The sequence below is a fragment of the Plectropomus leopardus genome, chromosome 20 (assembly GCF_008729295.1).
Source record: "Plectropomus leopardus isolate mb chromosome 20, YSFRI_Pleo_2.0, whole genome shotgun sequence".
Classification (NCBI taxonomy): domain Eukaryota; kingdom Metazoa; phylum Chordata; class Actinopteri; order Perciformes; family Serranidae; genus Plectropomus; species Plectropomus leopardus.
In genome coordinates this window covers 1,748,660-1,773,860 of record NC_056482.1, presented here as the reverse complement: position 1 = coordinate 1,773,860, position 25,201 = coordinate 1,748,660, and the positions used below count along the sequence as shown (strand labels likewise).

The window sequence follows — 25,201 nt, the reverse complement described above, 5'->3', positions numbered from 1 at the left end:
TGTGGAGGACCTTGCAGGACACTATCGGCTTTGGGAGGCCACCCCCACTCTTGTTCCCATTTTTCACAGGTTCAATTTTAAGATCTAAGACTTTTTTTGATAACTCAAGATATTTTTCTCTCAAGATTTTGGTTGCAAATTTGTTAAAACCTATGTTAGTGAGCACCTTTCCTTTTCCAAGAGAATCCATCCCCCTGATGGGTGTGGCATGTCAAGAGCTGATTAAACAGCATAATTACTACACAGGTGTGTCTTGGGATGGTCACTCGAACATGTGACGTTTGATCACAAAACAAAATGCTACAGATGGAAAATGCCATGAACATGCTGACAGCAGGAATATCCACCAGAGCTGTTACCCCTGAACTGAATATTTATTACATTACCATGACACTTCTAAGACCAATGTCCTTTCAGTGCATTTAACAGAAAATCCAACCATCCTCACAACCTCAGGCCACATATAAGCACACCAGCTCAGGACCTCCACATCCAGCATCTTCTCCTGTAGGACAGTCTGAGAGCAGCCACCTCAACAGCTGATGCAATGACTTGTTTGTATATCCGAAGAATTTCTGTACAAACATCAGAAAACGTTTCAGTGAAGTCCATCTGCATGCTCGTCATCCTGGTCCAGGGAGCAGGGTGTTGACCTGTGGGCAGTTCTTCATTGTAACGGTCTTGAGTGGACAACTGCTCACCGTCAATGGAGTCTGTCTCTTTGGAGAAGTCTTCCCTCCACAGATGGATCCGGGTTTACTCTGTAGCAGGCAGATTGCAGACGTCGTGCATGGCATCATGCAGGCGAGCAGTTTGCTAACACAGTGAACAGAGTGCCCTATAGTGGCGGCTGGGTTCTGATATGGTCTAGCTTAAGCTAAGGACACAGATGTTTTTTTTGTGCACAACTCTTGGAAGCTGTGTTTTTCTCATTTTTGAGGAGTTTGAGAACCCCAAGAGACTCTCCTATTAGTCTGTATTCCCCACATGAAAAACAACCTCAAATTCCAACAGTAAATATATGGTAGCTTAAAAGCTGAACCAGAGGAAAAACAAAGAGTGAAAATGTAAGGTAAACATCAGTGTTTCCCGTAGCTTCTCTTAGTAAGTGCAGGTCAGGGTCCACACACTCCACACGGCTGACCTTACTGCAACACGTGCACTGGTCTGCTCTCCCAGTCTCCGTCACAGACGCTGGCTGCAGGATAGCAGTGGAAAAAGGAGGAGTGTGTGGCTGAGAGATGCAGGGGGGGGCTGCAGGGAACAAGGGTTTATGTGGGGGGACTGTTTCTTTTGCTAATTCCTCCATGATCTCCATGCTGACAAGAGGAGGGGAAAGGGGCGTCGCCAAGGCTCACTGCTTAATTACCTCAAGCAAAAATAAGTGTCTCACTTGTCAGGGCAGGAGGACAGAGGTAGGTCGAATCTCTGAGAGAAGACAAACAGACTGTAAGTGAGGAACAAGCTCAAGCTCTCTGTTTCTGACTCATCATCACTTGATAAAGGTGGAAAATCTGCTGCAGATGAAGACAGAGAAGGAAAGCTTTGGCTGTTTGTTGGACACGTGGACTGGACTGATAAGACAAATCTTGCTCTGCAGAGACATCATCTTTATGGTCTTTACAGACAATGGATTCTGACCGCAGGAAAAGGAAATAATATGAAGAAGTTCCTCTGACAAAATAATGGACAAACACTGATGAAATGTGGAATGACTGACTAGTGAGGACCTGGAGTTAAAGTTACCAGAAAGACGGAGAGTGTAGGGACACAGAGACAAGTGGAGGTGAGTGGAGCTGTTATCTGACAGATGCAGGAATACTGGAGTGTGCTCTGTGCAACATTCACCCATAACACACACTTTGCTTTCCCTTTATTCACCCTGAAGTATCTTTAAAGATGTTGAACACATGTTATTCACTCTGACAGAATGCTATATTCTGTATTAAATATTTAAACTCTTTGTACTTATAGTTGGGAATTTTCTTGTGCACCATTTTTCAGCCTAAAATAATATTATATAATATGTTGAAAAGTTGCTTTTCTATGAGTTTGAACACAGATTTGCTGCACAGTATTATTTTAGTGTGACTGTCAATTAGTGTGTGAGTCAGGTTTAATGAGTTAATCTTAGAGTCACTGTCCTGTCATCACTTGACTGACTGGTTCTCTAGTATATGGTCAAGAGTAGACAGTCCACAGAAATACACAGTTTGTTCAGTGAGAGCACATCCAGTGAAACACACACATCACATCCTGTGTAGGAAACCTCCTACACAGGTGTGAAGCAGGGAGCTGCAATGAAACGTCCAACTGATCATTCACATTACTCGTCAATTTAAGTTTTTCGGTGGCTTACTAATATACTCCCCAGCATGCACATCATTCATCTTGAAAACCTTCTTTTTGGATAATCTGAAGACATGATACAGCATGTTGTGTTTTTTTAGACATACAAGTCTTTAACAATGCAAAGCCATTGCGACCACACCCTCCGACTCCTTCACTGATTCTTAAAGGGATACATGTCCTATTTTTATTTCAACCAGCATTATATCAGAACAATGTAAATTGAACAGATTGCATGACATGGACGTTGCCTCTCAAACTACAGGCTATACTTCCGCATTTTTGTATTGTCTGCCACCCATGCCTCCACTATAGACTCAGAGTATAGAGACAGATCCAGAGACACACACACTCCTCTTTCTGTCTCTAAAACTCAGACCAAAATCTGATCAAAATGTAAAACTGGTTAGTGCTGACTGAATATAAATCAAGATTGAAGTTACCGTACTGTCTATTTCTTGCTAAAAATATTTTCAGAAATGGATTTTAATGCCCCTTTTCGCCATAATGGCAAGAGTTTGTGAACAGATAGTGGGCTCCATACTGCGTCCTGCACAGTGAAAATGGAGGCTGCAATAACTGAGAAACGGTAAAACTGAGCAGTGCTGATTAAATATAACACAAGATTCTGTTTTTGAGTTGTATATTTCTTGCCACAAATGTCATACATTTTATTTTACCATGTGACTGTAATATGAGATCCAGCCAGATTTGGCCGCCATCTTGTCGAACAGATGAGGTTGCATTACATCACCCACCAGATGCATTCTGGTAGTTGTAGGTTTTCTACCTTTTGAGCCAAAGCCAGTGCCGCCGCTATTTTTTTTCTCTTGTCATGTAGCACCAAAAGTATTTGTGTCTTTCTACTGCAGACTAGGGACAGGTATTGTTAGGATTTTATCGATACCAATAGCAATACTGCTTATCGATACCGTTATCAATACTACTCTCTATAATTTGGTGCAGAATATAAAGATATGACATGTAAAGCTGTGAAAAAAAATCAAGTTTATTTTTTTTGCCATAAAACTGGGCATCTCAGTGACTTATCATGTAGTTTTTTCTTTGACTGACCAAACTTCCACAGAGAGAACTACAAGGTTTTTCTACAACATAACTTCTCATGTCAATCTTCACAGTTTCCTTTGAGTCAAAAAAACATAACTAAAGTCCTTGTTAATCATTTATTATAATATAATATAATATTTATTGTTATAAGGGCAGCTTAAACTTTATTCTTAGCAGAATTAGCAGCAGTTATCTATCATACCTAAACCAACTTCACACCACTGAAGTGAAGGGCTGTCTGTCATGATAAACATGGCAGCAGCCTTGTGATACTCTGCTGTTTTTTTTTCTGTATCATCTCCACTCCTTTCACAATGGTAAATGAGTTGGACTTGGGTGTCTGACGTCCATCTACTGAGAATGAGGCAGAGGCCTCTGCTTTACTGACATCATCTATGGAATTAAATAAATAAACTGGATCATAACGTTATAATAGAAGTGCTTAGAATCAATGTCAACAACTGTGACACAGCTATTATCTACAGCCTAATTAGTGTTAGCAAGTGTAGCCTGCATTAAGTTTTGCTACTCCTTGTAGCACTGTGGAGCCATGGGGACTTGGGGGCTCCACTGCTGGAGTAACGCACTAGCTGCTTTGCTAAAGCTATCAATAACATTCATTTTACAACTCCTACGAGCAGATCAGCCAGCAGCAGCACTACAATAAAAGTCATACGTCATCGCCTGATGCCATTAGCTTCGTCATCGTGAGGAGCAGGTTGCTAGATATCTTAGAACCTGGTTGGAATGAATTAACGTTACACAATTCATGTCTTAAATACCGACCTACATCAGTGAAATACTTCTTTAAGCACCTGAAGATTGCAACCATTAGTGATGCAAAATGCAATATTTGCAAAAAAATGCAATATTTAGGATGACAACTGAGTACGTGAAAAATAATTAGAATATGGCAGTATAATTTTTATTTAATGATGGGAAGAACTGACATTTACTTATAATCTATTCCCCCTCTGATCCAGAAATCACCTTGGGTTGGGTGCAGCAGGACTGGGCTATGATTCTCCCTGTGGTGCTTCTGCTGGTGCTCCTGTTGCTCTCTGGAACCACATCCTCTCTCCAGGGAGACACTCAGGAAATGGGCAACAGCGATGACATCCTGGAGAGAGAATTTTTCTATCTACCAAAACGTCAGAAACGTTCCATGGTTGACCACAGTGCTTCCCAAACAGAGAAATGTTCTTACACCTTTGTTGTTCCTCAGCAGAAAAACACTGGGTCTATCTGTGTGAACTCCCAGGAGCCTGAGGCCCTGCTGGGGAACCGGGTCAATAAGCAGGAGCTGGAGCTGCTCCACAGTGAGTTGAAGAAGCAGCAGCGGCAGATTGAGTCACTACAGCAGTTGGTAGCTGTAGATGGAGGGGTGGTCAATGAAGTCAAGCTTCTGCGCAAAGAGAGTCGCAACATGAACTCCAGAGTGACACAGCTCTACATGCAGCTGCTGCATGAGATTATCCGCAAACGAGACAATGCTCTAGAGGTGTCACAGCTGGAGATCAACGTGCTCAACCAAACACATGAGATAGGGAGGCTGACGTCACGCTACCGCGACTTGGAACATAAGTACCAGCATCTGTCAGCATTTGCAAGTAACCAGAGTGTTCTCCTGGTGCAGCTGGAGGAGCACTGTAAGCGGGGAGGACACTCGTACGGTGTGGTGCAGGACAGGAGCCAGCCAGCCCGCCCACAGCCTCCCATGATCCCCCGCCCTCCTATGATCCCTCAGCCTCATCTACAGATGCCTGCACTTTCTCCTGGAGGCTACAGGCCCTTCCACCCACCCACCTACACACGCCACATCACCAGAACCATGACTAATGACATACAGAGTGACCAGAATTCCAAAGCATTCCCTCCCCCGCTGCCCACAATGCCAAGTGCTACACACAGCTTCACAGGCGAGCCGTCTGGTGAGTAGATGACCACACAGACACTTTCATGTCTTCCTCTGGGGTTTATTACTGCAGCAGACACAGGACACACATTGTCCAATCTTTACCAAAGCTGGGGAAATGTTTCCTAATTTCTCTGACAACATGCATACAGAAGATCACAGAGGATTTAAGAAAAATTTACCAACAGACTGCAACTAGTATATAAATGACTATACAGTAGTATCCCCATAAAGATGGCTTTATAACTGTGTGTCAGCTCAACACAAAGTCTACACTGTAGTCACTGTACACACATGGCCTACGCTGTGTGAGCATAGTCGGCAATGGGGTTTCCATGAAGTGCTGTCAAGTTTTGTTAATTCAAAACACACCTAAAACATACTGTTATTATATCAAACACAAGTGCACAAATTTGGTCCATTATAATTAACAAGGCTTGCAGACAAAGCATTTTTGTTTTTTGTGGATGCATTTTCCCCACAAAAACAACATGCTAACATTATTATCACAGGCCTTTGACATTCTGTATCGCATAAAATAGCTTAGCGGCTAGCAGAGTTTTCCTCTACTCATATAATGTGGGAAAAACAGCAACATTTAACAAACGTAACGGTAATGTTACAAAATTTACTAACTTTCTAGGACTCCAAAGTAGACAAATGAAACCAGTAACAACTGTTCATAACTGTATGATGAGATCTGAATAAGGCTTGAGCGGTACCACGATAATACTGTATACCAGGTTGTTTAGAAATCCTGAAGGTATGTTTTTCAATACTAGCATAAATACAGGTGCTCCTCTTTCTATTTAACTCATTGTATGTTGTGCACAGCACACACCACCAGAGCTCAGACTCTGGTCTCTACTGGTGGAACAGGCAGCTGAGCTGAAAGACACAGTGACACCTAGTGGTGGAGGGAGAAGTTACAGGACTGTAAACAGCCCGCGGCCAGCAGGCAGAGTAAGACTGTGGGGAGTAACAGCATTTTTTTTTTTTACATCCAACTTAGTGAATTAAGGATTTATTTTTTAAAAAACTGAGCTGGTGACTGTTGGAACGGTGGACTTACTAACTAGATTACTGGCAAGAGTAACCAAGATGGTTTGGGTGATTTTTGTTTTGTTTCTAGTGAGTTTGAATAAAATGTGTTTAATGACAAGTTCACAAAGCAATTAAGCCTTGTCAGTCCTCAGTGACCGAAAGAAAGCTGAATTCAAAAGGTGTACATTTGTATATCTCTGTGTAATAACAAAAATAGGTGTGAGAATATTACTTTTCTTTTTTTGTGGGTTTCTTGTGGTAAACACATTAATAGGCCAAGGCCTATTAATGTGTTATCTCTGTGTTTCCATGTGATCTTCTGTGGTAACCAAGAAATGTGGTGGTTTTGCTTGCGGTAAAATTAACTGCTGCCAGCCTCACAGACAGTGGAAAGCATTTGTCATAACTGGCAACCACAATACATGGTCAACAGTGACTTCAATTTTCCAGCTGCACCATGTCCATATGTTCTACCATTCCATTTGATGTTGCAGTGTCTGTTTCTTACACAGGTTGTTATAATTATAACAATAATGACATTAGCATGCTGGTAAAAATTAATGCCAGTAATGAAAACCTCTGTAGATAAATATGCAGTATTCAGCTTTGTCACTCAGCATTCCATCTCTCCTGCAGGTCCTTTCAAAGACTGTCTAGAGGCTCTGGAGAGCAGTTACACCACCAGTGGTATGTATCTCCTGAAGCCAGACAACAGCAACCGACTCATGCAGGTTTGGTGTGACCACAGACACGACCCTGGTGGCTGGACTGTCATTCAGAGACGTCAGGATGGCTCCGTAAATTTCTTCAGAAACTGGGAGACGTACAAGGTAATTAAAAGGATCTGAGGTTCTGCATGCTTTGTAGACCGTTCTGAGGAATCAAGCTAAAAAGATGACAGCATCTATTGTATTAAATGGAGACAGGGTGTTATATTTTCGTAAATAAAGGCTCAGAATCATTTATACTTTTTAAACAAGGCTAAGAGTCCACAGCCATGGTAACAGCTCTGTGGCGCTGCATGTAGGCACAGAAGTGCTTTGAGCTAAATGCTAATTTTAAGATTAAGCATGTTAGTTTAATCATCAACAAACAAATTACAGTGAAAACTGGTAAGATTGTCAACGTAACATCCGAAGTATTTGGTCAGAAACCAATGAATTGATTACACACACACACACACACACACACACACACACACACACACACACACACACACACACACACACACACACACACACACACACAGACCTGATCATGGTGCTAGATAAAACATCCAAAGAGTTTTTACAGTACATCCTGAGGGGAGCATGAGAATCTGTACTAAATGTTCCATTAATCATCAGGATACAACAAATGAGAACCATTAACATCTGTACAAAATTATGTGCCAATTTATCACAAATATGTTGAGATATTTCACAGAATAATTGAGAACTTTGACTCCATGGTGGAACAACAGGAAACATCAAGGTATCACCAAAATCAGTAAGATTCTTCCTCTGTGATCCATGAATACTGCAAAAAAATCATGCAATTTATAAAACTTATTAAACGTATTCTATTTACATTACAGTCTGGATCAAAGTGCTCCAGAGGTCAAAAATATACTGGGATGTGAAGGACAATGTCTACACTTTACAACCATAAAAAAGCGATACAGGCACAGGGAGTTATTGCTAAGATGAAGTTAGAGAGTCAAATGAATGAGGAAGCTACTTCTCCTCACCAGTCTCTCAGAAAAGTATCATCTTCCCCACTGGGGAGCAGGAGGCCAAGGTGAACGTTCATTTCAAGTAGAGCCGAAAATCAAGGTAGTGGTACTGCTCTAAAACAAATCCTCCGGCAATTTAGCATGTCAGTGCTGTTTGGTAAATGTTAATCCAATCAAAAGTCAAAAATCAATATTCAAAAGGTTAGTAATATAGGTTGTATACAAGCATCTAATTAGCTTTAATAGAAAGTTGGACTTAACCTGTGCTCCCAAGAAAATAATGTTTATGATTTAGACATTGTTAAAATAAGAATCCAAAATAAGGTATAAGTCTAAACTCAACAAAATGTGTATTTGTGTCTCATCTGCATATCAGTGTGATAACTGCTACAAGTAATTTCAAAGGCTAAAACTCAACCAGTGCAGTGATATGTATGTGCATACAGTTGAAGACAAAAGAACAGACGCATAAAGATCTGCTTTGGGTTGCAGCACACACAGTTGTCGTGATTTGTATTGAAGTTTATCTGTGAGACACATACTGGCTAGATGACCTCCTGTGTAGACAGACTTTAAACCTTTCACAGGTTTAGTGGTTACAACTTTTAACTTGGCATGAATGGTTGCCAAAGTCCATTAGACTTTCACCTAGCCTCTGTTTCACGTGCATCAGTTGTCATAAAGTGTTACAGCAATATTTCTTAAAAGGATATCTGCCAATGTGAAACTTGTTGTTATAATAACATATTGAGCTACTACAGCTGCTATGAGGTATTGGCTTGAGGTTTCGAGTCATTTTTGGTTAAAATTGTGTGTTAGTTGCTTTTTCATCCTTGTTTGTCGAAAACAACACCTGGCATTCCAAGTTAGATGGCCTATTCAGATCTGCCATGACAGTGGCTATGGGCTTTCAATTGACTAAAGGGTACAAGGGCGGAGTTTGGAGCTAGCTTAACAGTAACATTATGAAATACTCGCATCACTTCATGCAAAGTGCAATTTGTACAAACAGCAATTTGAAAACTGCCATGGTGATTAAAAAAAGTCCTAATAAGGTTATATCTGTGATGAGATCATTAAACTCCCATTTATCTCCCACAGCTGAAATCTATCTCAAACAAAAACAGTTTGGCCAATCCATCTCATTGTGTAAGATGTGAGTAATCTCAAAAAAACTCAACAAAATGACATCACAGAGCAGAGCTGAAATCAGTTCAGATTAACCAAACATGGTTTCAGAGTTGCAGCCAGTGCAGTCGTCCAAGGACTTCAAAAACACACTGTGTTCCCCAGTTTCTAGCAGTGGTATCTGACGTTATGTAAACATTGTTCAGGGCTGGTCTGCACAGGACACAAAATCGTAGCATAAAAAGTATTAAGTAAGTACATTGTAGTCTGAGACCATTCGAATTCTGTGTTATGGAAAATCTGAAAATTCGTTTTCCATGACATTTGAATGAATGTAGTCCTAAAAAATGCAGACATTGTTTTAATTATCTTTAGGCTTTTTATTTGTTATTATAATTCATGCACATAGCATGGACACAGGGAGTAGGGCTGCCGAAAACAAGGTAATATATAAAGTTCACATATGAAGAAAGCTTATCTTAATGGTAAAATTATAGTGTTTTCTCTTTCACACCAGCAAACACAGCTATATGTGTAGAACACAATTAAGAGTAGACATCAATTAATGAATTCTGCAATATAGTTGGAGAAGTTGGACACAATGCTATTTCTATTAGAGAAACAGGTGTCCTGTGTGTCCAAATTTGAGACCTCTATCACAGAGATTAATTAAGCTTAAGGTGCTGGATGTTGAAGAGTGGTGTTACTGTGTAACCCTCTACATTATGAGTGGTGTGTATGAACTACCAACACTTTATTATCCCAAATCCTCACATATTGTCACTTTGTCCGTGGACTCCCTCGTTTAAATGTCATGCTCTAGGTATCCGTCTGCATCTGCTGTTAGGGTTCTGGGTGGCCGCAACCAAAGCCAAGACGTCGACATTTATACATGGTGGGATTATGCTACACAAGCAGGTGGTTATGTTTAGGCAACAGAAGCACATGGTAACCAACACCAGGACGTCAACATTAGCAAATGCTTAGGATATGGCAAGAAAGCAGGGATGATTACGATACCATACGATACCATACCAGATGATACCATACAATACACTTTATTGTATGTTTAGGCAAAAGAGGCACTTGGGTAGGTTTAGAAAAAAAACAAACATCACATTCAGATGGGAAGCAAATAACAGACCATAAAACTTTGGGGTTTGTTGGATCCATCCATCACCTCTCCTATAGCGACCTTCCTGCCCCCTATATTACTTCATTACCAGCAATGTTTCATCCTGACGGTGTCCAGCAGCGTATAATGCGGATGTGACTGGTTCCATCCAGCTGCATTTTCAAAAGACGCTGCCAATCCGCATATTATGTTGCCGAAGGCAGGTGCCATCGGGCCATTCAGCGGTGTTTCACAACACTGACAATAATTGTGTCCGTTTTGCATTCTCAGTTGACATCCAGCAGTGTATTATACAGCTGTGAAAGTTGGCTTTTGGCATTGGGATCTTACACCAAAATATACGCAAAAGTGGCGGTATTTGACAACTTCGATATGAGAACAGGCTGTAACTGGACTGTAGACTGGACTCTCTTAAAAGTGACTCATAAATGGGTCCATCATGGTTTGAATGTGCACTGGCAGGCCTGCGTTGTACAAAGTAAGAGTGGACTGTTGTATGAAATGTCTGTATCATTACAGTGCTGCTACATTTTGATAAACAAACCTGTCGTCTGCATCCAGGCAGCCCATCACTGTTGCATGGTCTCACATATAAACAATCACACAATCACCTAAACAAACCAGCAGCGAAGTCTCATACACACACACACACACACACACACAAACACACACAGCAAAAAGCTGTGTAGCACAGCAGTGATTTCTTTCATTTCACAAACCAATTTTGCCTAGCACGTGCAACACGTGTCAAGTTAACATCCTGTGGCCTAAAGTGAGGACATCCCGATACGGCTAGTCAGTACTTTACTCTCAAAACCAAAGCACTAAGGATCACTTTCAAGTTGTCCCCTAACCCAATCATTCCCTAAACCACCATCAATGAGTCAACAAGCCACTTTGAGCCAATTACACGCTCACAATTGGCAGGGGCGAGGACTCCCTCCTGATTTAACCCATGTGTGATGTAATTGAAGCCAGTTACTCAGACACACTGAGCTCTGGTTAAGAGGATCTTAATCACATTCTGCCATTATGCCACTGCTTTTGGCCTCATAGTAGTCTTTCACAGATGTTTGGAAAACATGAGTGGCTTGTCACTGGAAGGCCACGGCTGTATCCATAGGGAGAAAACACGTGCACTTTTTCAAATAGGGGAATTGGTGTGGCACTTCTTATTAAATCATGTGTTAGGAACAGTAGGAAAGTATTAACCCTGACTGATTCAATGTATTTCTCCTTGTGCAGCAAGGGTTTGGAAACATTGATGGTGAATACTGGTTAGGCCTTGAAAACATCTACTGGCTGACCAACCAGGGCACCTACAAGCTACTAGTAACTCTGGAAGACTGGACCGGACGCAAGACCTTTGCAGAGTATGGCAGCTTCCGTGTCGAGTCTGAGGCAGAATCTTACCGGCTGCGATTGGGCCGATACCATGGCAACGCTGGAGACTCCCTTACCTGGCACAATGGCAAGCAGTTTACCACACTGGACAGAGACCATGATGTCTACGCAGGTGAGTGAACTACAGTGCAAGACAAGGCACTCACAACTGTTGGTGGGATTACACCAGCAAAAACTGCTGACATTTTGGTAACTGATGAATGCATCTCACACAGTATCACACCGTAAACACCACTCCTCTCACTGAATAAGGGCAAGTAAAACGTAACTGGCTGTATTGAGGGCTGAGTAACCCCCTCATGTACCTAAAATGCTGAGATGATACAACACTGTCCACTATCAGACTGCTGTTTCCTCTTTACCATATAAGGTAAATCCAGTTTTCATGTTTTCTGTTACCTCCTTAGTGCCTGCACCTGACATGGCCGGAGGCATTATGTTTTCAGGTTGTTCATCCCATTATTTTGAATATGATATCTCAAGAACACCCTGAGGAAATGTCATCAAATTTGGTGAAATGTCAGCTTGGACTGAGTGATAAACTGAGTAGATTTTGATGGTCATGGGTCAAAGGTCAAGGTCATTTTGTCCTCATCTGTCTCATAGTCTCACTATTGTATCACTTATTGTCAGAGGGCTAAACTCTTAATACAAGCATTCAAAGATTTTAAATTTGTTATGCAGAAGGTAGGTAGGTAGGTAAGTAGGTAAGTAAGCTTCTGAAGCAGATTTTTTCATATAATATAGAAGGTAGATTTATTCGTCATTTTTCTTAAACGTGGTTTAAGAAGAAATAATATACTTGCATTTGTAATATTACTGTTTATTCTTGCAATTTCTATCTTTCATTTGTGTATTAATTCAACAGTTTAGACATTGCAATGAGAAATGCAGCAGTTGCGCATTATTGGGTATGAAAATAATTGGGAGAGAGGCTGTGCTTTGAATCCCCATTCATTGTGAACAGAAGCCAAAAAAGCATGTTGTGCATGCACACTTGCATCCTGTTTTCCACAACATTAATGTGAAAGAGCAGAACTCTTGGGTTCCTTTTTACAAAAAAATGCTAGAAATGCTCTTTGTTACAAATGATAGAAACATCAAGATTCGACACTGGAAATGTGCACAGTTGGATTTGAACGAGACTACATCAGAGTCCACAGTAGCTAACGTAGGTCAACATCAATGCTATCATGGCGGCAACAGTGGACGTCTTTAGAACCAAAGCTTTAACCTGTTTGCATCAACACAAAGGGACAGAAAAGTGACTGGTACAAAAGAAAAGGTTGGCTGTACTGTAGCATTTGGATGCATTCAGAGATTTTCATTTGGCAAGCAAACTACCTGGGTAATGGCTGGCTAATTTCAGTGATCTGAATGTGATCTCCATGACTCAGTTTAGCACACTACCACCTCTAAATATGTATAACCTCTGCTCCAATATTTATTGTTATGCAGTTATCTGGTTTATATCAGTAGCTCAACATGTGCCCCAATATTGTAAATCTTGTGTATTATCATTTGTGAGCAATACACAAAAAAATAAACTATGAGTTTCCTCCCAGTGCTGATGCCTGTTTAGAGAAAGAAAAACGGATGGTCTGATGAAGAGCATTTAGCTCAAAATGTCACCTCGGTGATAATTCTATAAAATATTCATGGGAGCATATTCTAGACTAGACCTTGTTTATTCTTCTCTTGTATTGTCTTTTGTCCAGCACGTAGTCATCTGGATGTGCTCGCTTTTTTGTGAACTTTTAAAGAGGAACAAAACATGACAGTGGTGGACTTGAATCTGCAGTAGAGTCATACTAAACACGCACTGCATTCATGAGCTGACGTAAGTGCATGCTTCCTGCATTGGGCTTCACAGACATGTATATGTGCAGCCACAAGTCTCTGCATCTGTGTAACTGAGGCCGGCCAGCAGGATCCGAGGGATGCCTCTTGACATCTGAAACACTGCGGTTTGCATGCCCAATCACTTCCTTCCAAAACACACTGGCAATCAAATAACCAAGGTATTTATAAAGTAGGAATCAATGCTCATGATATACAACTTTTTAAGTTTCTTTTCCTGCTTTCTTCATTTCAAGCAGTCTTTCCATGCAGTGCTGTAGATTTGTTCAACATAAACTGATGCCAACAGTGCACACTCACACACGCTAAGCGGTGGAAAGGTTGCTGCACAAAACATGCTAAGAGCTTTACTGTCCTGGACCTAATGAACACACAACTAGATTTGCCACCATGCTTCCGCCCACCAGTCAAGTTGCAGTCACAGTTTACATCCATGTCAGTGAAAACATGGATGCTTTACACACATCTTCCCCCAGCAGCACAGAAGATCTCTACAATCAGCACAGTTACATATTAGTGTCACCAATTCAATATCTGACTAAATGTCTCCTCTTCTGTTCCTGAGATATGATGCTGAATAATAGTGTTTTTGTGGAACATTATGATCTTACAGTGAAGTTGACCTTTGACCTTTTGGATATAAAATGTTAGCACTTCTATCCTATCAGACATTTGTGTGAACCTTGTCATAATTAGCAAATTAATTCTTGAGTTATGGCCAAGTTTTGTCAGACTGACCTTGACTTTTGACCTTTGATGATCAAATTCTTATCAGTTCATTCTTGAGTCCAAGTGGACATTTGTGCAAAATTCGAGAAAACTCCATCAAGGTTTTCTTGAGATACTGCATTCACAAAAGAGAGATGGATGCAAGTACACAGTGACCTTGACCTATGACCACCAAATTCTAATTAGTTAATTGTTGAATCCAAGTGGACGTTTGTGCTAAATCTGTAGGAGTTCCCTCAGGGCGTTCCTGAGATATTAAGTTCACAGGAATAGGACTGACAGACAACCTGCAAAAAATAATGCCTTGGCTATCACAGGTGCGGAGGCATAAAAATGCAGAGACCCAGTGCAACGTCATTCGGAGGTAATCTGATCTGACTTTTGCCATCAGATTGGATCAAATCTTAATAATGGGTTGTTCAAAGCAAAAAAAAGTGATTCTGAGACCAGATTACATCATTTAGATCATTTACATCAGTTTGAAATTAATCTGGATGAAACATTTGGTACGTGTTGTTCAAAACTTTTTAAGTAAGACCAGATCCAGGTAATCCACATTATCCTGATCCCAGCAAAGGGCTGGATTCAGGATGGATTTCACAAACAAAATGCAATAAAACTTTAAAATTTGTCAAGCATATAAAGATTTACTTATATTTTGCAACTACTGTATTTTTTTTAACTACTGAAGTGTAAATAGATTAAGTAGACATTAGGCTACATATTGTGCCTTTCAGTAAGATAAAGGATATCATCGCCATGAAATAGTCCCCTACACAGCTGTCATTCTCAAACAAAAATTACTTTCTTTTAACTTTATCACTTGATATTAATTACATTAGCACAGTCCACTTAAAGATACCCTACACTTTCATCCTTTACACAGCTGGTAGTCTACACAGTGATATGTAGTCAAATTCAGAGCGCTGGTTATCTGGATTTGGTCATCTTGAATGTTTGTGGATTGTATAAAATGAATTCTCTGATCCTGGATAGCAAAGTATGGGATTTTCAAATCATTCTGATCTGTTTTTGAATGAGACAGTATCAACGCCAGAGTATCAGCTGGTCTGATTTGAGTCCTTGTGTCTGCAGGTAACTGTGCGCATTACCAGAAGGGAGGATGGTGGTATAATTCTTGTGCTCATTCCAACCTGAACGGTGTGTGGTACCGTGGTGGGCACTACCGCAGCCGTTATCAGGACGGGGTTTACTGGGCCGAGTTCAAAGGAGGAGCTTATTCTCTGAAGAAAGTGTCCATGATGATACGACCCAGTGCAAACACCTTCCACTAACACCTCATTCAGAACTAAACAGATATTACTGGACAAACATTTTCTTCATGGGATTTCCATTTCTTTATCAGAAAAAGCAGGAAACCTGCTTCATTTTTTTATATTGGTTTCTTTGTGTATATATATGCTCATGCCATGATGCGATAGGACCCATGCAGCATTTTGTTGTTTATTCATCCAATAGGTATAGATTTTGCTACTCTTTTTTTGGCTCATGATGTAACATTTCACACAAATCAACAAAGGCACACACAAACATACATTAAGTGGCTGTAATATTTGATATGTTCTGCTCGTTTTGGGCTTTATGTGATTTGCTGAAATGCACATCAATAAATACAATATAAAATTGAAAATAGGATGTCTTGATCTGTCACATGCAAAATGAAATCCACATTGCATTAATCATATATTGATGGAAATTAGTGACAATCAAAACTGACAGCTGGCGATAAACTGGTATTACAGACTGTTACTGGTGTTTGTATAACACATATTCTGTATATTTGTACAACCCAAATATGCCGAAAAAGTTTAAAAACTGTGTAAAACGGTACAATATAAACAGAAAGCAATGGTTGGCAATTGTTTTTAAAACCTGCATTTGAGCTGATTACAGTACAATGACAATGTAATTGTAGTGATGCATTTTATTGATTTTTTGCAAATATTCTGATATTGATGCCTTTACCACATTCCAAAAAAGTTGGGACAGGAACAACAAGAGACTGTGAAAGTTATGGAATACTCAAGAACACCCACAGCATTCCACATGTAAACATGTTTACTGCTAATAACTGTTATGATTGGGTATAAAGGGTCCTCTTCAAAAGGGTCAGTTGTTCATAGCAAGGATGGTCACTTTGTGAAAGCCTGCTTTGGAAAACAGTCCAACAGTTTGAGAACAACCTCTCTAAATGAATAAGCGCAAAGAATTTAAAGATTACACCATCTGCAACCCATAATACAATCAAAAGATTCAGAAAATCTGGAGAACTGTTTGCATGTAAGGAGCAAGGTTGACGACCGACACTGATTGCCTGTGACCTTTGATCCCTCAAACTGGTGTACGCTTAAAACCAACATGATTGTATAAAGGATTTTACTACATGGGCTCAGGAACACTTTGGAAAACCACTGACAGTAAACACAGTTCAGCTCTGTACTTTTTGAACTATTCTATAAAGTTACCTGCACCAAGGTAACACGATCCACCATATCTATTTAATATGGATAGTGTGAAATAGATTGTAGCCTTTAAATGCAAACAAGATTCACAAAACAATTCGCAGAAGGAATTCAAGGCAGGTTTTCCCAGTCAAAGCAGTTTCAGTATACTTTAACAGAAACCTAACAGTTCAGTGTGAACGACTCCGTTCGTCCCTCCACCACTTCCTGGTCTATTGCAAAGATCAGTTACTGTATTAGCGTGTAGATGCTACCATGTATTCTATGTATATATATGCTGTTTCATTAAGATTATTTTTTAAAGTCTGTATGTTATCACTCTTGCAATAAAGTATGTTTGACTCTGCTCCTGTTTTCAGTGAACTCATTTCAATCACTTCCATTCTTTCTTTCAATTATTTAATACCTGAGACACTACCTTCAACCATGCCATCACTGCAACACAGAATCAAAGCCCTCTTGCCTTTCACACCTAGAGACAAAAATCACGGTTCCAAGTAGCCAAAATGAGAGCTGAGAAAACCAGGAATGGTAAGACAGCAAAGCATTAATCAGTGACTTTACAAATGCAACCACTAATAAATGCATACACTCATGATGATGATGATGATGATGATGATGATGATGATGATGATGATGATGATAAATTATTTCTCAGATCAATTCAGCCAGTAATATTAATGACAACAAGCTGTGTTTTGGAATGTACAAGACTGATCAGATGAACGGGTCCACTTTATTTGGTGGTATCTCAGTTCTTATATGAGGAGCTTGTGAGTTAAGATTTGTTAGTTTATCTATTCGGTGCTAACTAATCACATTAAGTCATAGTAACTTCATCATTTGTTAATAATGAACAACATCAATTCATGATACATCCTGCATGAAGTCATTGTCATGAGTCACGTATTAGTTAAATATACATTAGTATATGAATTTTAGTCTTTTATGAAGAGTCAACAGTGACACAGTGTCACATATTAAAGAGATTGTATGTATCTGGACAGTAAAAACTGCTTTAGGTTGTTACTGTTTTTACTGTACTGTATGAAGTATCCTTGCCACAAAAATAGGATGACATGGGTGTACAATGATCCAGTCTGCAAATGATTGATTAACTAAGTTGATTATGCTTCTTAGCCTTTTAAGCTGTTTTTTTTTGTTTGTTTGTTTTTTAAAGGGAGGGGCAGGGTTGAATGATCTCACAATATTGTTCTGGGACTCTACCCAACTGAGCTTTATTCTGCTGAGGTGTTCTCACCTTTGAAACAGAATCTGCCCCCATATACTCAGAACATTCCCCTGGCTGCTCTCAGTGTCATCTACAACATCTTTCACCATTCACTGCCTATGGAGCAGCTCCTCACTTTACACTCAGTGCCATCACAAGTTTGAGTTTTAGCAATCTAGTGTTTAGATTTGGGAGAGTTGTTCATTTTTACTAATAGTTTTGAATTGTCTAAGACCATGGGAATAACATGTATGAATTTTGAAAATAGGTGTAGTTTCCCTTTCAAACTGCTGACTGGACTTCAGTGTAGTTGTGTCAGAAGTTTGAGGGGCTTGGAAAGCACTGACTTTGAGGACTGACCACAGGGTGTGATGAGATAAAACTGAGGCACAGATGGAGGACTCACCGAGGTAAGGAATACAGGGCACCATCTTCAGGGAGCGGATGTATTCTCTCATGCGGGTGTAGTTCTCTTCCTTTGATGTCAGATAGTTTAGCTTCTCAAATGCGGCCTTGTCTTTCCGACTGATCAGCTACAACAGAGAAGACAAATGACACATATTTGATAAGTCCTCCTCCTCAGCATATCACCTGAATTTGAACTATGGGAAACACACAAATATTATATCATGATATCTTACAGGAACCAAATTCAGGATGTCTGTGTTACAAAAGCGTTGGAGGCATAGCATTATTTCTCAAGAAAAGCACTCAATGTTTATGTCTGAAGAAACATATCTCAGTGGTTTTTCCCTCTCTGTGTTTGCTGTAGACTGTAGCAGGCAGCTAATGAGGCACTGCTCATGTACAGTGAGTTAGAGGAGGTCTGTATCTGATTCAGAGTACTTTGGCCAAATCTGGTTTTCTTACTTGCCAATTTGTGATTGAATACTTTCCTCAGGAACAAAGTGTTTCATAAAGATTGTTTTCATAAACTTTACAAAACAAAATAAATGAAAGGTGCTGCTGAGAGAATAAAAACTGTGTCCACACACAAACAAAACATATCAAACTTTTTTTGTTTTGAGATGAGACACCTGCTTTCAGGCTTAGTGAAAAACATGCCATGGTAAATAAAAAATAACACTAATGCAACTTCATAATGACAAGTGTAAAGACAGGTAGCTGTAGCAGAGGTCCAGGAATGATCAAAACTAACCCTTTGAAACCTGAAAAAACTGGCTTGATTAAAAGAAAAAAAAAACACAACATGGGAAGAAGCAATGGGTGATGAAAGAGGAAATGACCCAAAAATGATCAAGAAATTAAAATGAGTAAGAAAAGAAGTTAAGAAAAACAACAAGCAAACAAAAAACACAGGAATGACCTGCAAAAAGGGCTTAAAATCATAACTTTGTCACAGAATTTTAAATATGTAGTTATAAGTTATAAATATTGTTTTTCCATGGCTTCTTCCTTTTTCCTTAGGCATTTTCCATAGCTTTAACATCATTTTCTAAATCTACTAATTCCTTGCAATTTGTGGATCATTTCTCACCAAATCATGTTCCCCATGTTTTTGATAGAAATCACACCAATGTACTCAAGGTTCAAAGGGTTAAATATTTGTGAAAGCCATCTGAAAGCAGCAAAAGGAAAGAGATGTCGCTCGAGCTTTCTAAGAGTTAAACAATAAAAGGATGTTGTTTGAAAACATACTGGAGTCTGGGTTACCACCGCCCATCAGTTATAATACGTATACTCTATGACTATACATACAGTACGTTATTCTTCATGTTACCAGAAACACATCAAACACTGGTGACACATTGGAGGATAAAGCTCAGTAAGATGGTCGAACCACTCTCTGAGACATCCACAACTGCATTTCGCTTTGATAGCTTGTGGCATTGTAGATCCTGTTCCCAGATGATTAATTACCAAGATCCAAGCTCTGAGGCAGCAATTCTTGTAGGCAATCTTATTTGGGTTCTATATTTAACATTCTGTGATTTTAATTACTTCGTTTTATTTAAGGAGTGTGTGAGTGAGAGGAGGAGAGAGTGAAGGAGAGACTGAAGAGGTGAGGCTAGTTGCTGAAGAGTGAACAGTATTTTACCAGCAGTGAGATTTTTTTTTTCAGTTATACATATTTTTTCCTTTGTGTGAGTGTACCTTTGTACAATTCTGTCCATATCTTATCATATGAGCCATGTTGAATGCCATAGCAGCTAATCCTCAGTGTACAGCTCATCCTGAGCCAGGTCAGCTCATTTACTCCTCTGGCTGCACTGTTTGAGGATGGGATACAGTACTGTCCATCGCTCATTTATTTCTTTTGGAAATTGATCATTCATTCCATAATAAATTCTTTTTGTTGGAAATGTTTGAACTTTGCAGTGATGGGACGGGGTCTAGTTCTGATACGGACTCCACATCAGTGTATGCCGTGGAATGTTATTCGCTTACAGGCTCAGACTGGAAACCTCCAGTTTTGGTCGACAGATTCATGATCTATATACTGCTGCAGTTTAGGTCGTCCTGTGTCCTGTTTTTTCCTTTGGCATGGAGGGAGTCAGGTGGTTCCTCTATTGCGCATTGCTAGCATTTGCGACTGATATCACTGAATCATTCTAATTCCTCCACACTAATTGGTGTATGGTAATATCTTTTGTTGGAGGGATGAGATGCTCTGTAATGATCAAGTTATGATATGAAGTGGCAAGTGTTGAAACTCAGGAGGTTATTTCCAGCAGGCACTGGAGGTCACTGTGACTCTGCTGTAAACACTGCAGTCAATCCAAACTAACTCAATGTTGTCATAGAAAATGGGAAAAAGTGAGAATTAGACCCACTTACTCAGAGGCACACCTTGACCATCACTAGCTTGTTTAGTGTATAAACAGACAATTAGATTTACCTTCATTCAGTCTACACTTAGAGAATGAATGAGAGAGAGAATGGGAGAGAGAGCAAGAAAGGGAGAGTGAGAGAGGGAGAAAGAGAGTTTTTTTCTGGGAGTTATCGTTTCATCATGTCGGTTTCTATGCACTGATATAAAATGTCTCAGTCCATTGTCTAAACTCAAGTATTTGTCTCCACAAAAAGTGACAAAACTTTTTGAAAGTCTCTTGTACGGAGGTCATCCAGATGTTATCACATCCTGTTGTTCGTCTGTTATTTCAGTCGAGGCACATCTGCTGTCTGAGCTGGGGAGTGTCACATTTGGCAACTTTACGCAGGGGCGTCGCCAGGAATTCTGGGCTCCATGAAAACATATCTCATTGGGCCCCATCACCATGGCCTGAGCCAACCGTGCACAATTGTTATAACCACACCGCATTACCAAATGACCCATTAAAAGCAATAAATAACAATAAATTTGTTTTACACCCCTGAAAATTATGAATAAATAATCACAAGAGTTATTCTAACATTTCTTGAGAAAGATCTGATATTTATTTTTACAAACACAGAGACACATTTTAACATCACATCCTTGCTGTCAGTTTGAAGTAGACAGTTGACAACCACTAGAGGCCTGTATGTTTACCTGAACTCAAAATACCAAAAAAAAACCAACAATTTCCTAAATTTCACTGCCTTTACATAGCAATAATGAGCATATGTTTTTTTACCTGCCTACCATGCATAATATTGCCCTTCAGACTGCCCACCTCTTTAAACAAGATTATTTGAAGTCAAGTGACTTGCTGAACAACAAGGGCTTATTTGGTATTATCTAACCCTTCAAAGTGAAAAAACTCCAAAAACTAGTATACTCTCAATCAGATTCAGCCACACGTGATGCTATGACCCTAAAATTAGAATCATTCTCCTCAGTTCTTAGTTTACTCCTTTAACACTATGGAAATAATCTTTCTTGAAATTAAATACACCATGTTTGTAGAGCATTAGCATGCTTTCAAAGCTAGCGCGAAGTCAAGTTATATCATATGACTCTAGAGATTGTAATGAATCCATTGATATCATATATGTTAAGCTAGCTCACTGAGAAATTAGCTAAATATCACTCCAAAGTTGATTGACTTTACTGCAAGGTGATATTTAGAAATATAATGTCATATGAGATTGTACCTATGATGCTGACTAGTTTAGGATTTAAATACACTTTTCTATAAAACGCAAATTTAATCCAGGCTAGACTGCTGGCTGACTGCCTTGAATCTAAATTGCTGGTATTAGTTTAAACCATTCTTAAACTGCGTAAATTGTGCCCACCTTTCTTTTGAAAGAAAGTCGTTTAAAGTTGTTTTCCCTCAGCTTGCTTCCTTTGTTTCTCTTTTCTTTCTTTCCTTTTTTGATACCCTGACTTCACTTTGGGGGGGGGCATGGTGCTGTAACCTGCAACATCACTCACCTCACGCTTGACTGACTGCTAACAGGTCAATCCAGTCGACCGGCGCAGGGTGGACTTTATCCAGACAATTTTAGTTAACTTGCAGTTATAATTATATAAGAAAAAAAATGAAATGAAAAATTCATTTTTATTTCAGGCCCATTAAGGGCCCCCCTCCCCACTGGAGCCCTGGGTAGTCAGTCCCATTTTTCCCCCCACTACGACGCCCCTGACGGTTTGAAAAGTTAAAAAGTTATTTTAAATGTCCAGAGGAAGTCTGGACGGTGCCTATTTATAAGACCTCGTATTGACTTCTTCATGTCGATGAACAGATCTTCACTGATAACCTTCACCGTGAGGTTTACAGGCCAGACTTTCAGGGAGTGATGTTATAAAGTATCAGGGTGGTCTGCTACCATCTCAATGAAACTCTCTAAACTGCCATGTAATGTCTATGAAGAGCTGCAGCGGAAAGTTGAAAAGTTTAAAATTCGGCCTAAAGAGCCACTTTTTTTGGCCCCTTTTTTTTTTCCACTTACCGCCCAGGTTTTGCTGAGTCTGAAGATGGGAGCGCTTTGCAGAGCAGACACCACTGACACCAGAGAATGAAGGTTGTTCAACTCCAACAGTTTCTGAGAACAAACACAGATATTTTACAAACAGCTTGCAAAGTATAGTATTATCATACGTGTAACAAAAAAAACAGAAAACATATAAAAACATATCTATTATATCACATCTTTATGGCATCACCCAACTGAATAATACTATCTGACCTGTCAGAAGTCGGTTATCTGAGTTATGAAAAGATACTGTGCGACTTGTTCTTCTGTCTTGCTGCATATGTGTCTCAACGCCACATTTTCTTCACTGCCTCTTAGTCAAACTACTCTAAAGACTTTTGACAGATGCAAAAAATGAAAAATTTCAGAAAATTGAACCTGTTTCCAAAACTTTAATGACGGAAAAAGTTTTGGAGTCAGTGTGTAAAAATGCTTATTTTTAGACACGTGACAATTTGGGAAGAAAGAAATGGACTCAGTTTGCAAAGCACTTTAGCCAGGGGAGTTGTTTATAGTCATGGTAAGGTATATGAAGCATGCTACAGTAGTTTGCATAACGTCATGGTTCTATGTTTCCTTTCTATCTCTCACTCTGTCTTTACTAAATATTTTCATAGAGTTGATAAGACCTAAGCATTTGTTCAGTCATTTCAACTCACCTTTGCTATTTTGACAAAATGGCTCAGTATTTCTGCTCGGATTTTCAGCGTCTGGGCGGTCAGGATTTCTCTCACCAGCCAAAAGCTCACCTGAAACAACATACAAACAAACAACACACACACAATCAAGTCTGGGTGTAACTACAACTTCATCAGTTTAATATTGCACTTCAATAACCTTGTGCACTTGTTCAAGCGAAGCAGCAGCAGCTGAATCTCCTGAATTTAAGTCCTTCGTATGGGTAACCCTGGCGTCCATCAACTAACCTTGACGACATACTCTGGACATGATGTGTTTCCAGGCTGAGCAGACTTGTGAACAGTGTATGGTGTGTAAAATGAATGCCTTAAAGCCTTAATAGACACTACAATACAACAAATTACTATCTGCATATGTTTCATCATTACAATACATTATTAAAAAGCAAACTCAACAGATTTTACATGTTCTCATACATGTTTACATGTTGGAAGTACTACTGCATATCTGAAACTTGTTGTACAAAACCTTTAAGCCCTGTTTTCACTAAGCAGTCTGGTTCAGTTCAGTTCAGTTCAGTTCAGTACGCATTTTTTGGGGTATCTAGCACACTGATCTAGTACTAGGAGATGGAGCTCAAAACACTGTACACTGCAACAAAAAATATTTTCAATTTAGTTTTGGCCTTATCAACACTAGTTGATTTGACCATGTTTGTACACCTTGTGGGAGAGAAATACACATTTATATAAAAACACGGCCGCCATAAAAAAAAAAACCTCATCAAGGGTAGAGCTAAGCAGGAAATAGGCTACACGCACACGCTATAGCCGCCCTGAAGTCACCCATCAGTTGGTAGACTGTTTTAAAGCCTTGTGTCTGGAATTTTGGTTGCATTTTTGGACCCAAAAGTGACTATATTTGGATGCCACGGTTGAGCTAGCACTAATGCTAGCTGCTACACTGGTTAACACAGTGCATTTATAGCTATGGTTAACTGTGATAAAGCTAATGTTAATACTTATAAGCAAGAGTTGCTTAGGCAACCAAAATGTAAGTTTCATAAACTGAAAACACACTGAACAAGTTGCAGCTACAGCTATGCCTTCACTCTGTGAATCTGGTTTTACACTATAGTTACGTTACATAACCAGCATTGTCTCTATGGTAGCTCCTTGTCAATGGATAGCATCCACCTGTCACACGAAGCAGACAGGACCTTAATTAAGCATAACTTTAGTATTTTAACATTTTAACAGGTGAGTTACATAAAAATTTCACCTCTGTACAGCTGTGATGAGTGGGGACATCTAAGCCTAAAGCCGTTTCTTGTACAAGGCTGTAAACATGTTTATGGGTGCTTTAAGTTAAAGTCTATGAGGAATGACTCACTTTTGGAATCCAGCCCCAAATGGCCATTAAGGGAACTGCAGTTCTTGGCACTTGTGCATTAGCTTTACTTCTTAGTCTCTGAAGTGGCTGCTTGGCCATAACTAAAGTAGTCTTTCAGCATTTCTGAATAAACTCAGTGGATATATCCAGAAGGAAGTTCTGAATATACACACAAAGTTTTGTTCACATCTGACAAAGGGAAAACAAATGCAGGACTTTAAGTGTGCAATTTCTGAAATGTTGACTG

At 39.6% G+C, this 25,201-nt stretch overlaps 2 protein-coding genes across 4 annotated transcripts in view; one reads left to right on the top strand and one right to left on the bottom strand.

Moving 5' to 3' along the window:
- The window catches only part of LOC121959529 (ras-specific guanine nucleotide-releasing factor RalGPS1-like), an 83,408-nt gene that overhangs the window by 44,453 nt on the left and 13,754 nt on the right, over positions 1-25,201 (bottom strand). For all 3 annotated transcript variants that reach the window (XM_042508882.1, XM_042508883.1, XM_042508884.1), the window contains exons 6-8: positions 23,583-23,672; positions 22,900-22,992; positions 18,467-18,593 (exon numbers count right to left, since the gene is read on the bottom strand). In XM_042508882.1, the coding sequence (XP_042364816.1) occupies positions 18,467-18,593; positions 22,900-22,992; positions 23,583-23,672 (310 nt within the window). The remainder of the gene's footprint in view (positions 1-18,466; positions 18,594-22,899; positions 22,993-23,582; positions 23,673-25,201) is intronic.
- On the top strand, positions 1,267-17,175 carry LOC121959530 (angiopoietin-related protein 2-like). Its single transcript, XM_042508885.1, has 5 exons — positions 1,267-1,786; positions 4,401-5,348; positions 7,013-7,206; positions 11,599-11,869; positions 15,442-17,175. The coding sequence occupies exons 2-5, from the start codon at positions 4,436-4,438 to the stop codon at positions 15,639-15,641; spliced, it is 1,578 nt and encodes a 525-aa protein (XP_042364819.1). The 5' UTR covers positions 1,267-1,786; positions 4,401-4,435; the 3' UTR covers positions 15,642-17,175.

Bases quoted from the DNA above. Each gene is read 5' to 3' on its own strand.
- LOC121959530 (XM_042508885.1), top strand. From the start codon at position 4,436: ATGATTCTCCCTGTGGTGCTTCTGCTGGTGCTCCTGTTGCTCTCTGGA. The intron at 5,349-7,012 runs GTGAGTAGATGA...TCTCTCCTGCAG, and splicing joins CTTCACAGGCGAGCCGTCTG to GTCCTTTCAAAGACTGTCTA. The intron at 11,870-15,441 runs GTGAGTGAACTA...TTGTGTCTGCAG, and splicing joins AGACCATGATGTCTACGCAG to GTAACTGTGCGCATTACCAG.